The sequence below is a fragment of the Nymphalis io genome, chromosome 26 (assembly GCF_905147045.1).
Source record: "Nymphalis io chromosome 26, ilAglIoxx1.1, whole genome shotgun sequence".
NCBI classification, from domain to species: Eukaryota; Metazoa; Arthropoda; class Insecta; order Lepidoptera; family Nymphalidae; genus Nymphalis; species Nymphalis io.
The window spans coordinates 2881587-2895556 of NC_065913.1; the positions used below are offsets into that span (position 1 = coordinate 2881587).

The 13970-nt window shown below is 33.7% G+C and overlaps 3 protein-coding genes across 3 annotated transcripts; 2 read left to right on the top strand and 1 right to left on the bottom strand.

Annotated features, from left to right (window-relative positions):
- Positions 1-183: 183 nt before the first annotated feature.
- Positions 184-1857, top strand: LOC126778552 (macro domain-containing protein RSc0334-like). The gene is made up of 4 exons (XM_050502219.1): positions 184-588; positions 666-758; positions 925-1000; positions 1496-1857. Exons 1-4 carry the CDS (start codon positions 211-213, stop codon positions 1801-1803), a joined length of 855 nt encoding a protein of 284 aa, XP_050358176.1. The 5' UTR covers positions 184-210; the 3' UTR covers positions 1804-1857.
- A 294-nt stretch (positions 1858-2151) lies between these two features.
- Positions 2152-9188, top strand: LOC126778574 (uncharacterized). The gene is made up of 3 exons (XM_050502248.1): positions 2152-2668; positions 3265-3541; positions 7190-9188. Exons 1-3 carry the CDS (start codon positions 2381-2383, stop codon positions 7282-7284), a joined length of 660 nt encoding a protein of 219 aa, XP_050358205.1. The 5' UTR covers positions 2152-2380; the 3' UTR covers positions 7285-9188.
- A 30-nt stretch (positions 9189-9218) lies between these two features.
- LOC126778440 (valine--tRNA ligase-like) lies at positions 9219-13693 on the bottom strand. The gene is made up of 6 exons (XM_050501978.1): positions 13544-13693; positions 13370-13464; positions 12708-13207; positions 12471-12580; positions 11708-12198; positions 9219-11372 (listed from the first exon to the last, which is right to left on the bottom strand). Exons 3-6 carry the CDS (start codon positions 12946-12948, stop codon positions 9266-9268), a joined length of 2949 nt encoding a protein of 982 aa, XP_050357935.1. The 5' UTR covers positions 12949-13207; positions 13370-13464; positions 13544-13693; the 3' UTR covers positions 9219-9265.
- Positions 13694-13970: the final 277 nt, after the last annotated feature.

The following is a 13970-nucleotide window of genomic DNA, read 5'->3' on the forward strand; positions in this document are numbered from 1 at the left end:
ATTTGTTTCGTACCTTTTAACTTAAATGAATATCACTTCAGTAGTTGCTTATTGTTTGTAATAAAAAAAAACTGTTCGTTTTAAATATTTCTACAAATCTGAGTCTTTATAGTATAAATAAATTTGCAAACTTTTTTTATGTTTCTTTTTTAATGTTTATTACTGTCAAAGTCAAAATATCATAGATAAAATTCCGCAAAATAATAGGAAATGACACCGCTGCCGATAACGGTTAGTTTGGGAAAATCTTTTTCGCGTCTCTCGCGAAGTATTCTTTGTGGTTTTCAGCAGCATTGTTTATATTCAATAACAAAAATGTCTCAGCAATCAAAGTGGGAAGTTGAAAAATCTAGAATTCTATCTTTATCAATGGAAGATAAAAGGAAATTATATAAATCCGACGATTATATTATTGTTGATAAAATTGACCCGTGGTCAACATACGTCGTTAAAAACAAAGATATAGAAATGAAAAAGCATACCCATGAAGATGTTACTGAATTCAGAAAGATTAAAATAGATTCCGCTAAAAATAAAGAATTAAGCGGGAAAGTGTCTATATTCAAAGGTGATATAACTAAATTAGAGGTAATATTAAAAAGATCGGAGGAAGTGTATTTTTTTTACTATTCTAATTTAAATAAAAAATGTATTTATATTTCAAGGTCGATGCAATTGTAAATGCTGCAAATTCTCGATTGATAGCTGGTGGTGGTGTTGATGGTGCCATACACCGCGCTGCTGGGCCATTACTACAAGTAATAATTTATCTTAAAAAAAAACAATTTTAAAGGTTTAAAAAGGTTATCTGTGAAGAATAGATAAACGACTTTTGCATAATTCTGAAATGTATGCTATATAAAGTGCCATTATTTTTTTATTTGTCAAAATAATTAATTATGTATTCAATATTTAAAATTACAGGCTGAATGCAATACACTAGGAGGTTGCCCTACGGGTGAGGCGAGGATCACGGGTGGTTATAACCTACCTTGCAAATGTGAGGCTTAAATATAATAATATTTATTTTATAATACCTTTGAATGTACAAATTATGGATGGTACTTGATCTGCTGTATGCAGTCTCTTAATTAAAACTTACTTTGTATTAGGGGTTTGTACAAACCTATGTGGTTTAATACTAAACACTCAAAACATTCTACCACCAAACAGCATAATTAAAAGTATGTTCTGGTTTGAAGAGTAAGTGAGCCAGTATTGCTACAGTCACAAGGGTCATATAAGGAATGTTTAATATTATTTACAGCTCCAATTTCTGTGTGGTATGGTGGTGTCCACTTACCACTAAGTGGCCCATTTAGACACCCGCCTACCCATTTTATGAAAAAAAAAAAACATTGATTGGATTCCTAAGCAACTTCCTTTATAATCTAACACATAAGGGAAAAATCAATACCTCAAGCCAAGTAACTGATTTGGTATAAATTTTTGAATAATTTAAGTATGGATAATTTTTTAACACATAATTTTCCAGATGTGATACATACAGTTGGACCTCAAAATGGGTCAGCGCCAAACCTGCAATCTTGTTATGAGAAGAGCCTCGCCTTCCAAAATCAATATAATTTAACATCTATTGCTTTCCCTTGTATATCCACTGGTATATATGGGTTTCCTAATCGTCTTGCTGCACACATTGCTTTAAGGACTGCAAGGAAGTTTCTGGAAAATAATAAAGATCTAGAGAGAATCATATTCTGTACCTTTATGCCCATTGATGTAGATATCTATGAAACATTGATGCAATTGTACTTTCCAATTCACGAAAAAAATTTGGAATAATATTAACCTTATAGAAACTTATTTTATTTTACAATGTAATCTTTTTTTCTCTTTGGAGGTCTTGTTCATTATTTAAATTAAGCAATAATAATAAATAAATAAAAAAGATTCATAATTGTAATGTTTTATTTAACTATTCCTATTTGGCGATTCTGTATATCATTTCATTAAAATGAATAAAGCTAGTGAAATTAGAATGATGAAAAATAACCTTTATTTTTACTATAATGCAATAGGAATAGACATTTTTAAATTTTATTTGTCATATATAGAATTTCAAGTAGTGACATTGGCATTTAAAAAATATGAATATTAAATGTCATTCATTTGACACTGACAAACAAGGATTTGCAAATAATTGTAATTACGTTTTACAATCACTTATTTTAGTTATTCATAATATAAAACCAAACAGTTTATAGTTTAATTATCGTGTATGGCGTTTGTGGTGCATTAGAAATTAATTTTCCCATTGTTAATAATTCATACTAAGTTATAAATACGAAAAATATATAACCAGATTTCATTATTTACGTCAAACAAAATATAAACAGATCTGTGTCATTTAACCATTGAAATGTCTGCAACAAGTGCTTTGGAGAATAACGAGGACCTAGAAAATATTCCGTTGGTCAGGATGGAGGACGTACAACCAGACAGAAGTTCAGAAATGTATATAGTAAATAAAAAAGAAATATTAGAAACTTGTGATGTTGATGATGCTCATTACGATGATGAAGAAGACTCGAATATAGGAAGTATGATGTCTGTTCAGTCTGAGGAGGTTATTGGAGTTGAGGATAATGATAATACAGAACTCATAGTGCCAGAACTTTTAACACCGGTGAAACGGGAAGTACCCCTGGTTTGTATTGTCATCAAAATTGTCTTTATTGTGTATCAATAAACAATAAGCTAAACTTGCTGTATTAAAAATAAAAAACTCATCAATCACCTAAAATTGAATCGTACCCTAGATTAAAAGTTATTTTTTTATTTTTCACATTGTTTTGTTAAATATACTTTACAAATATTTTTTCTTTAATGCTATGTATGTTTGTCATTGATGTGCATTTTGGTGAGTATAATATAGTAATGAGTATGTTTAATATGTATATACATTCTAAGCGTACCTATGAAATATATAAATATTAAAATCATCAGGGAGCATTCTATGCATGCTCTAAATTATTAAAAATATATGGTACAATTATGTATATATTTTTGAGTAGAAACTATGTAATACAACAGTAGATATCTAGAATAACATTAAGGTTAAATGAATTAACTATTGGAATGGAACATTTAAAAAATAATAAATTATAAAAAACATGATAATAAGTATAAATGTATTTATACTTTTACAAAATTTTATATAACTTCATTTGAATAAATGTTGTATAATATGAATGAATTCATTGAAAAACTTAGCATTAAAACATATAAAAAAATATTTTTCAGACCATAATAGTAGAGAGAGCAGAAGTTAAGCAAAATCCAGACAGCTGGCCGACATTAGAAATATTGCCAGGAGGTGTGATTAAACATGCTGAGAATTATGAAGGTGATTTAGCGAGTTTGTATCAGAGCGGAGACATGGATAATGAAGACGAAGAACTCATGTATGCATGTGCAAAATGTCCACAGAGATTTAAGTTTTTATTCTGTTTAGTCAAGCATGTGAAATGGCATGAAGATCAAAAGAAAAAAGAAAAAGCACCAGACAGACTAAAGATTAGTGAGTATTTTTAAATCAATAGAAATGAGAAAGCACACCAATAGCTTATTCCAAAGTCATAATATACAAACCTTAGATTTACATATTTTATATAATTTGCCGATTGCTCTGCTATACGATACTAGTACAGTGCTACAGATAGTTAGTAATTAATGTATCTTTTTATTTAAATCTCTATTCCGCTTAAATGCTGTAGCTAATTTATTTTTTCCTTTTAATGTTGGAATAAAAACTTTGCTAATATTCAAAATATCATTATTTCTCTAATTATCTTTAATAGGTTCATACTAGACCAGGTTTTATTTTTGTCTGAACTGATGGTAGTTTTAGCTTTAAGTAGCTAAGTATATATTATATATAATAAAATTATATTTGTCTATATTTGGTCCATCAAAGGAGTATTTGTGTCATATAAATGGTAATTTATCTTGTCTATGACATATGTCTTGTTCCGCTGGCCGCCCGTGGCATAGTACAGGGGCCCGAGCGTGCCTTACCAGCTCGCGAGGCTGCCCCACCAGGCCACGCATAATCTCGGGGTGGACCGTCGTGCCGGTTGGTGACCGGAAGTTGAGGTTCCGGCGGCCACTTCCGGGGGGGTTCGGGGGCCCTTCCGTCCGGCGGGTTAATGTATTATCCTTTTGGCAACCACTTGGGGAAACACGCCTCCACACTTTGCCCATCCCTATCGTGGCAATACGTCGCTCTCTTCACGTCTCTTTTCCATTTTTTTTTCCCAAATGGTAACGCAACAAAACAGAAATAACGGTCGTACAGCGGTGCACACCCCCACCATACCCTCGCTGTTTGAGGTCGAGTTCTCTAACATCCGAGGACTCCACACTAACCTCAACGCTGTCCACCACCATCTCGAGACAGCACGGCCAGCAATGTTGTTTCTCACGGAGACACAAATACTCCGTCTTGCCGATACCAGCTACCTTAATTATCCCGGCTACACGCTTGAAGAATCCTTCAAAGCGAAAGCCGGAGTATGCTTGTTCGTCAGGACGGATGTTTGCTGTCACCGACTGCGCTGCTTGGAGGACCCCTCCTTCTCCATGTTGGTGGTACGTGGTTGATCAGCCCACCAGGATCCCAGACATTGATGGGCAAGCACCTTCTCTACTGGACCTTCTGCTGACTTCTCACCCGGTGGAATATCAGGTTGTGGTTCAGGCTCCTCTTGGCTCTTCGGATCACAGCCTTATATCTACCAGAGTGCCACAGGCCAAGCTGCCGCCACTAGCGGTATGCAAACGTCGCGTTTGGCACTATAAGTCGGCAGATTGGGACGGTATGCGCGATTACTATGCGTCGGTCCCTTGGAAGGAACGTTGCTTCAGTGGGAATGACCCGAAAGCCAGTGCCGCTGCTGTTGCTGACGAGATCATGTTGGGAATGGAATACTACATTCCTAGCTCAGATCTCGTCAGTAGGGGTACGCGTAACCGTTGGTTCACTAGTAAATGTGCCGATGCTGTATCATCTAAGCAGGCGGCATATCGCAAGTGGATCAACGGCTGCATTAGCGGGGCATCTAACATTGACTCACTGAAAGCAAACTACAATAAAAATTCCAAGTCCTGTAGAAAGGCATACACGAGAGCGGATGCACAGCGCATTGTACAGATTGGTCATGACCTTGTTTCGCATCCTAGGGGCTCCCGTAGCTTCTGGCGTCTGACCAAGTCTGTGCTAAACAATTTCTGCCAACCATCGCTGCCACCGTTCAGAAATCCGGACGGATCGCTAGCTCACAGTCCGCAAGAGCAAGCTGATCTCCTGGCTAAACTCTTTGCCGACAATTCCGTCATCGATGATTGTAGTGCGCTGTATTGATTGTAGTGTGCCACCTAAAATACCTTCATGTGGCCATACGATGCCTGACATCAAAATCAGGCAACGTGATGTGCGTGCGGAGCTGCAATCACTTGATGTACAGAAAGCTAGCGGTCCCGATGGAATACCAGCCATAGTGCTGAAGAAGTGCGCAGCGGAGCTGTCTCCTGTGTTAACGCGCCTGTTCCAACTTTCTCTCTCTTCGGGATGTGTGCCGGAGGCTTGGAGAAGAGCTAATGTGCAAGCGGTTCCCAAAAAAGGAGATCGGTCTGACCCGGCAAATTATCGGCCAATAGCTATCACCTCAGTACTTTGTAAGGTGATGGAACGGATTTTAAACAACCAACTGATCCATTACCTAGAAGATCACTGTTTAATTAATGATCGTCAGTACGGGTTTCGACCAAAACGGTCCACAGGTGATCTTCTAGCGTACGTAACACACCTCTGGGGTGAAGCTATCGACAAGCATGGAGAATCGTTGGCTGTCAGCCTCGATATCTCCAAGGCTTTCGACAGGGTCTGGCACAGAAGTCTTCTCTCCAAGCTGCCGGCATATGGTCTGCCTGCTCAGCTATGCACCTGGATTGCCAGCTTCCTACACAAGCGTAGCCTTCGTGTTTTAGTAGATGGTTGCGCTTCACAATTCTATGTAGTGAATGCTGGGGTCCCCCAGGGATCTGTGCTATCTCCCACACTCTTTCTTTTGCATATCAATGATATGCTCTCTTTTGGGAACATACATTGCTATGCAGACGATAGTACAGTGCATGGTGGATACCACGGACGCGCAGTGGCTGGGCGAGCGGAAATTGAGGAGAGGCGGAAGAATCTTGTCATTGAACTCGATAGGACGTTAGAGCTCATCGCCAAATGGGGCTCTGATAATCTTGTTGAGTTTAATGCCAAGAAAACACAGGTATGCGCTCTCACGGCGAAAAAGTCAACATTTTCCCCTCTTCCCTCCCTCCGTGGTACTCCGCTGGCAATGCAAAGCAAAATCGCCATGCTGGGGATTGATTGAAACAGCTTCACGGAAACTCGGAGTTCTGAACAAGGTGCGGCGCTTTTTCACGACAACAACTGTGCCTGCTGTACAAAACACAGGTACGGTCTTGCGTGGAATATTGCTCGCACCTTTGGGATGGCTCCGCTAAGTACCTACTTGAGGCCTTGGACCGGTTGCAGCGACGTGCCGTACGCATTATTGGCGACGTAAAGGTCACAAACACCCTTGAACCTTTACAATTACGTCGTGAGATAGCAGCACTGAGCGCTTTCTATCGACTGTATCACGGCGAGTGCTCTGAGGAATTATTCTCTCTAATTCCTGCTTTTCCCTTCCTTCTTAAGTCCACGCGAGCTGGTTCTCGATCTCACCGCCTAACTGTGACATCAATTCCATCGCGGACAAAGAAATTTGGCAACTCCTTTCTTTGTCGCACTTCCAAAAAATGGAATTCCTTACCAGCTCACGTGTTCCCCTCCTCTTACAACCCGGGTTCCTTCAAACGAGGCGTGAAGAGGCATCTTGCGGGCCGGCAAGGCGAAGGCGGCTAGTACAGAACGTTTTTCCCGTCTGTACTGGCCGTCGTCGCGTTTGGACTCTACTACCACTTACCATCATATGGAGTAGAGTCATTTGCCCTCCCGGCGAATATAATATAAAAAAATATATGTACGTCAATGTTTTGTGGTATTATATATCATTGTATCTAATACCTATTGGGATATAATCTGCTAGCTATGTATTTCTATTGAGAAAACTAATTTTATTATTAAACATTTTTTGTTATTTTTTTTCAGAGCCTTCTGAGAGAAAATATATCTGTCTTCACACAAATAAAAGAAAAGTCATATCAAAATTAAAAACAAAGTGTAAGGTACCAAAGAGGGCATAGCTTTAGAAACAATAATAAAACAAAACATACAACTATTTAATTTAGTTCAATTTTGATGAGCGTCCAAATAATATTGCGATGTATATTATAGGCCTTTAATTAGAGTAATTAAATTTATAGATTTACAAAAAGACATCATTATAATTTTCAAAAGATTTTATAAAATCCAATTTATTAGAAGTTTTGAAAATTTATTGATTCAACTTTAGTGATATGTTTGTTATACAATTATTAAAGTTTTGAGAGCCCGAATTTACAACAGTTTACAAAATTTTAGTCTAAAAGTGAAAAATTGTAAAACTACTAATTAATTTTATTTCTGTAATAGTTACTGTCTCGTATTTAGTCACAGTAATACAATGATTTGTTGTATAAAATATAATATATATATAAGGAAACAATTGCACAAGTAATTATTGGGAACTATAATAGTTAAAAAAAATATGGGATATTGTGCTATCAGTTCTAGGACTATGAGCAAATTTGTCAAGACTTATATGGCAAGATCAATGATGGCTTTTCAAGGCGCCTCGAGCAATTATGGTTTAGAAGCTGAAGTGTTAGGGTGACTAGAGAGAAGTATTTTTGTGCTGGTATGCTAAACCACGGATCTTCCTCTTTTAATGTACGCATGTGTAAGTTGTGGTGTATTTCGTCGTTTTAAGATATGTAAAATAATTTATTGTATGGACAGATAAAAATAAAACGTTTAAATGTGCTAGTTATTATCATCTATTGATTTTTTTAAAGCAGTAATTATGGCACAGATAAAAGAATACAGTTTTTATTTTCAGGCATTATAAGTCGAAATAATGTTTCTTTATTATCAGTTATTTTAAAAGTTGGACATATAAATTAATGAATTCTCGAAAATTTTTATTTTATATTTATTAGAATAATTTATATAGTAACAGCCTGTTACTATTCCACTGCTGGGCTAAGGCCTTGAACTCAAGTTCAACCCACGGTCATCGGTTAAGATTCACGCGTTCTAACCACTAGGCCATCTCGGCTTTATATATATATAGGTTTTTATTTTGTACATGTAAATTGACATTTTCGGAAAACAAAGATGTAGTGAAGTTGCTTAGAGCTTAAAAAGACATTTTGTGGACCTTTTCTAGAATTAACTTTGATTAATTTAAAATTAAGAAAGTTAATAAAAGTAAATCTCTCTATTTTTTTTATTAAAAAAAAAAACCAAAATATAATTTTAAACAAGCAATTGTTTTACAAATACAAATTAACATAATTTTTAATAAATATATGATAGCTTTTTTAAATTAAAAAAAACCGTTTTCCGTTGTTCAGTGTCTGTAGTAATGAATAGTGTTATAGATAATTATAGCATAGTGCCACAAATGACCGCATCACATTATCATAATAAAAAATTATTAATTATTAGCATTCCAGTATGAATGGTGCGTGATATGAGATACAAATATGTATTTTAAACAATTAAAACAATGTTATTCCTGGACAAAGAAGTTTGTGTAAAAACTCAAAAGGTTTAAAAATGGTATTAATCTAGAAATAAATATATTAATTTCTAAATAAACCTAACAATTCTGGATCAAGAGTAAAGTATGTGTAATTTTTTTTTTAAATATTTGATGCGGTTATATTGGTGTGTGTATAGTTTTAAAATAATGTTTCTTAATATATTTTCGTTGATATTTCTAAGTTTATTTGTATGATTTTAATTGTGTTTAAGCTATTTTAATTGATATAAGAGTTGAATACATTTGACACATGCGGCCTGTCTAATGTGGTGGTCATTTTGTTTAAAGATTCTATTTAATTTTCAATATGATTTTGCATTGTTACAAAAAAAGTATTTATTTAGACCCACCACGATTGTTAGTCAATTAAAAGGAAAATTAAATTTTATTGTTGGTTGTAAATTTGTTTTATTATTTCTACTACATACATTTAATTCTAATACTTAAGATTTTTTTTTCTATACATATAAATGCTTCTTTTAAATCAGTCTTCGTAAACGCTTTAATTCTTCCCTCTTTGATATTAATTTTTCTTTATCCAATTCTTGACTTATTTCAGACACCGTGTTAATGTAATGATTGCTTGATAATTTGGCTTCTAGTTTTAACAAATTATCTTCTAGTTTATTTATTTTCTTTTGTAGTTTCTCTTTAATAGCTGTGCTTTCAACAGCACTAGATATTTCCACATATATTTCGGTATCTTTATCCAAGACAACATTCACAACCATCGCATTAATACTTTCATTTATCTTAATATCACCACTTTTGGATAAATTTTGAACAATTATTTTATTTCTGTTTAGATCTGTTATTAATTTATCGTCTGTGGTTTTCACAAATATAGAAGATTTTATTTTATTTGGTACATTATAGAAACCCTTCACTTCCCTTATAAGGAATATTGTATTTAATAGTTTATTAACTTTCTTTTCTAATTCTAGATTTTTCCAAATTTTAAAATCTTTGCTGTTTGGAAAATCGAAGTAATCTTTTTCTTGGTCTTTAAAATTATGTATAATATTCGTTTCAAATGCCGGTATTTTTGGTATAAGTTCTTCTGTAAGATACACCATGAATGGAGATAGACATCTTAATGACGTTTCCAGTACCGCTGATAAAGTATGCGCGTGCGCATATCTTGTTTTTATATCATCCCTATCAAAGCCTGGCTTTGTTGCTTCCAAGTATATGTCACAAAACTCATTATATATCATTGTCCTAAGTGATTTCGTAGCAAGATGGAAGTCATATACATCTAATGACTTATTAACATCTTCAACCATATTCGCCAGTCTACTAAGAATCCATTTATCAAAATAAGTCAAGTCTTCAACGGTTACTTCTTCACTTGTTTCCTTTAACTTTTCATAGGATATTTGTGTGTATTTGATACTTTGCCAAATTTTGTTACAGAATAACTTATTCGCGTGACACTGATACACGTCAAAGCTTACAAAATGCGATTTAATGTCATTCGACAGTAGCGTGAAGCGTAACGCATCAACACCACATGCGGGTATACCGTTCGAATTCGAAAAATTCGATTTATGATATGAAATAGCTTTTTTCAACTCCTCTTCGTTGAGTATTCCGTCTTTGTGCATGGTGACAACTTTTTCTTTTAAGCCATCTATTGATATACCTTTTATAATATCTATGGGATCTATGACATTTCCTCTACTCTTTGACATTTTGGCACCTTTACTGTCACATATGATACCATGTAACAAAACCTTATTAAAGGGTAGATTCCCTGTAAGTTCCATACCGAGCATGATCATTCTATGCACCCAAAAACCAAGTATATCATGTCCAGTGATCATCAAACTTAATGGATAAAACTTTCGGTAGTCCCGTTCATCAATATTTGGCCATCCAAGAGCAGCAAACGGATATATTCCAGACGAGAACCAAGTATCTAAGACATCTGTATCTCTTTCAGCCATAATTTCCTCTGGCACAGTTCTAAGATATTTCGAAGCTTCCATTTTAGCCGAAAGTTCGTCCGTCGCGGCTATCCATACGATATTTTTATCTGCACTACATTTATATGCAGGTATCCGATGTCCCCACCACAGTTGCCTTGATATACACCAGTCTCTATTATCATTGGTCCAATTAAACCAGTTCTTCTCGAATTTCGCTGGTTCTATTTTCAAACTTTTATCTTCAACAGCTTGTCTTGCTTTTTTGTTCAATCCACTACAAGATAGAAACCATTGTTCTTTTGGGAGATATTCTATCACGTCTCCAGTTCGGCTGCAGATAGGTAAAGTCATTTGATGAGGGCTTACAGACTTTAGAAGTCCCAGAGAGTTTAGAGTATCGACCAATTTTACTCTACAATCATATTTCTTTATACCATTAAATTCGCCAGCATTTTCCATTAGACCATCTTCGTTAATAACCTGTAATAGTGGCAAATTGTGGTGTCTTGCTATTTCATTATCTACTTTGCTATGCGCTGGTGTTATTTTAACAACACCAGTTCCGAATTTCATATCTACAAAACGGTCGAATATAATTGGTATCGTTGTTTTTCGAAATGGGTGAACTACTTTCTTACCTTTCAAGTGTATATACCTGAAATTGAAATACATAATTTATAGTTTATGATTTCTTTGGTAAGATGATGGTAAAACTAATTGAAAAAAACTTGTTTTTTAAGAATATTGGTAAAAGTGGATTGTGATATTTAAATGCCAAAAACACAATATACATAAAATAAATGTTTGAAGATACTACAGTTGGAATTTGATAAAAGAGTGATGATTAAGTTTTTTAATAGTATTATTTACAAAACTTATAAAGTATATGACTGTCTCTATAAAAAAAAGGAATAAACCCATCTAAAACATAAATCTAAAATAAAGATTTAATTTTTCTTAAACTATGTGATAGGAAAATTTTTATATTACCTTGTGTCCTCTGGATGTACAGCAACAGCAGTGTCTCCCAACATGGTTTCTGGCATTGTTGTACATACGACAATTTCCTCATCGCTATCCAAGATTTTATACACAAAATTATAAATAAGTCCAAATTTTACCACTTTTTCGTAACCCGGTAGCATTAATTCGGTTGGCCCGTTTATAGTTTTGTTTTCAACTTCTATATCTGAAACTGTCGATTTTAGCGCATTGCACCAGTTGACTAGGGTTTTCCTTCTATATATAAGACCTTTTTTATAGAGTTTAATGAAAGCCGTGTTAACAGCGTCCATGTGTTTTTCGTCCATAGTAAATACTTCTCTGGACCAATCTAGAGAACAGCCTAGCAATCTTAACTGTTCGCTTATGGTGTTACCATGAACTTCTTTCCATTTCCAAACTTCCTCAGTAAACTTTTCTCGACCGATGGCATGGCGGTCAGTATTTTGTTTCGTTTTTAAATACTTTTCTACAACACTCTGAAAATAAAAAAATACCAAAACATAAAACAGGAGACCCAAAGGAGGCAGATAGTACGTAAACTATTCCATAGTAAATAAAGATTAAAAGCAAAGCTGCGTCAGATCGGATTAGCTACATGCAATTTCTTCAAGATGTATTTATTTTCCTTTACAGCCAAACTTCAGATCAGACTAATATTTAATTCAACCAGTAATGATAATAATTATTTTTGAAAAAGAGATACCCTTGGAAAATACAATGTTGTGGACTTATTTACAAGTTGAATTACCTGAGTAGCAATTCCTGCGTGGTCAGTACCAGGGAGCCATAACACATTCTGCCCGATTGATCTTTGCCGTCGTACAATAACATCCTGTATTGTTGAGGATAATGCATGACCTAAAGATTAATAAGTAGAATTTAGTCAATATATGATAAATAACGCAGTCCCGCCGCGCGCCATCTGGACGCTGATAATGTACAAAATTTTTGGCCAATAAAATGAGAGTTAACAAAATTAACTCACCTAAATGCAATTTCCCTGTGACATTGGGCGGGGGTAATACAATGCTAAATGTATTGTTCTCACTATTTAGTTTGGCTTCAAAAATTCTTTTTGTTTTCCATTCTTCATATTTATTCTTTTCTACAATTTCTGGCTTATATGCAGGGGCTGATAGATTTTCTTTAGGAATTATTTTAGTACTACTGTATATGAGCCTTCTTTGTGTATAATTACGAGTAAAAGTTTTATAGGAACAAATCATTTTAATTGAATTCTGGTTATAAGTCTTTAATGTGAGTCATACTAAAGCTCATGATGTTTTCAATAAATCTAAAAAGAAGTATTGTAGGCTAATTGCTTGCATCAGCAAACATCTGCATTTAATTGCTGTATTAAATGCAGATGTTTTCTTTTATGAAGAGATTGACTGCTCACAAGCTCTAGATTTTAGTTATCACGTAAAATTGTTTCATATGCAGTAGCTACACAAAATAGTATGATTTTGATGCTTATTCTATAACCTGAAATAACACAAACAAATTAATACATTGAAATTATAAACAACTTAAATATTATGAAATAATTTTAATGTATTTTTTATCAAATTTATAAAAACAGCCTAAAAGTGAGTTGCTTTATCTATTAAATTAATATTCCACCGTCAATTATAAGATCTTTGTTACCAAGTCTTATGTGTTTGTAATAACACTGGCAAGTGGTTCATTCTTCTACAGCAACGGCAATATGTAGCAATATGAAACGGCTGATATCATGTATCCTACAAGCACATTATTTATAAAAAGAATAGAAAATTATTAAAACCAATAATAAGTATAAAATATAATTAATTAACTTACCGATAATTAATTATATTATTAAAATGATATTATATTATATATTTTAATAATATATTATTAATAATATATTATTAAAATGATAGTTATTTTTATTCATGTATATTTTATTTATTACACTTTAAAATTAAAATCTTAGAGATTTTAATATTATAATTTGTTGTGACAATGGTTGTCAAGAAACTTGACATTCGAAAGAAAATGGAATTGTCATGCATAATTGTGAACATGTCTAAAAACTAATTAACATTTATTTACCTTAAAGTCTTAAATAAATATAAATAATATATAAAAATTGTTACTGTAATTAAATGTTATTAAGATATTATTAAATATAAAATATAATTTATTTCTAAAATCATATGAATATATATTATCGTTTAAAAATTAATATTATAATTGTCCGTCTTATCATTCTTAAATCAGCATA

Coding starts and splice junctions, on each gene's coding strand:
- LOC126778552 (XM_050502219.1), top strand. CDS start 211: ATGACACCGCTGCCGATAACGGTTAGTTTGGGAAAATCTTTTTCGCGT. Junction 759..924: donor CTGCTGGGCCATTACTACAA/GTAATAATTTAT, acceptor TTAAAATTACAG/GCTGAATGCAATACACTAGG. Junction 1,001..1,495: donor TTATAACCTACCTTGCAAAT/GTGAGGCTTAAA, acceptor ATAATTTTCCAG/ATGTGATACATACAGTTGGA.
- LOC126778574 (XM_050502248.1), top strand. CDS start 2,381: ATGTCTGCAACAAGTGCTTTGGAGAATAACGAGGACCTAGAAAATATT. Junction 2,669..3,264: donor TGAAACGGGAAGTACCCCTG/GTTTGTATTGTC, acceptor AATATTTTTCAG/ACCATAATAGTAGAGAGAGC. Junction 3,542..7,189: donor ACCAGACAGACTAAAGATTA/GTGAGTATTTTT, acceptor ATTTTTTTTCAG/AGCCTTCTGAGAGAAAATAT.
- LOC126778440 (XM_050501978.1), bottom strand. CDS start 12,948: ATGATTTGTTCCTATAAAACTTTTACTCGTAATTATACACAAAGAAGG. Junction 12,581..12,707: donor CACAGGGAAATTGCATTTAG/GTGAGTTAATTT, acceptor ATTAATCTTTAG/GTCATGCATTATCCTCAACA. Junction 12,199..12,470: donor ACGCAGGAATTGCTACTCAG/GTAATTCAACTT, acceptor TTTTATTTTCAG/AGTGTTGTAGAAAAGTATTT.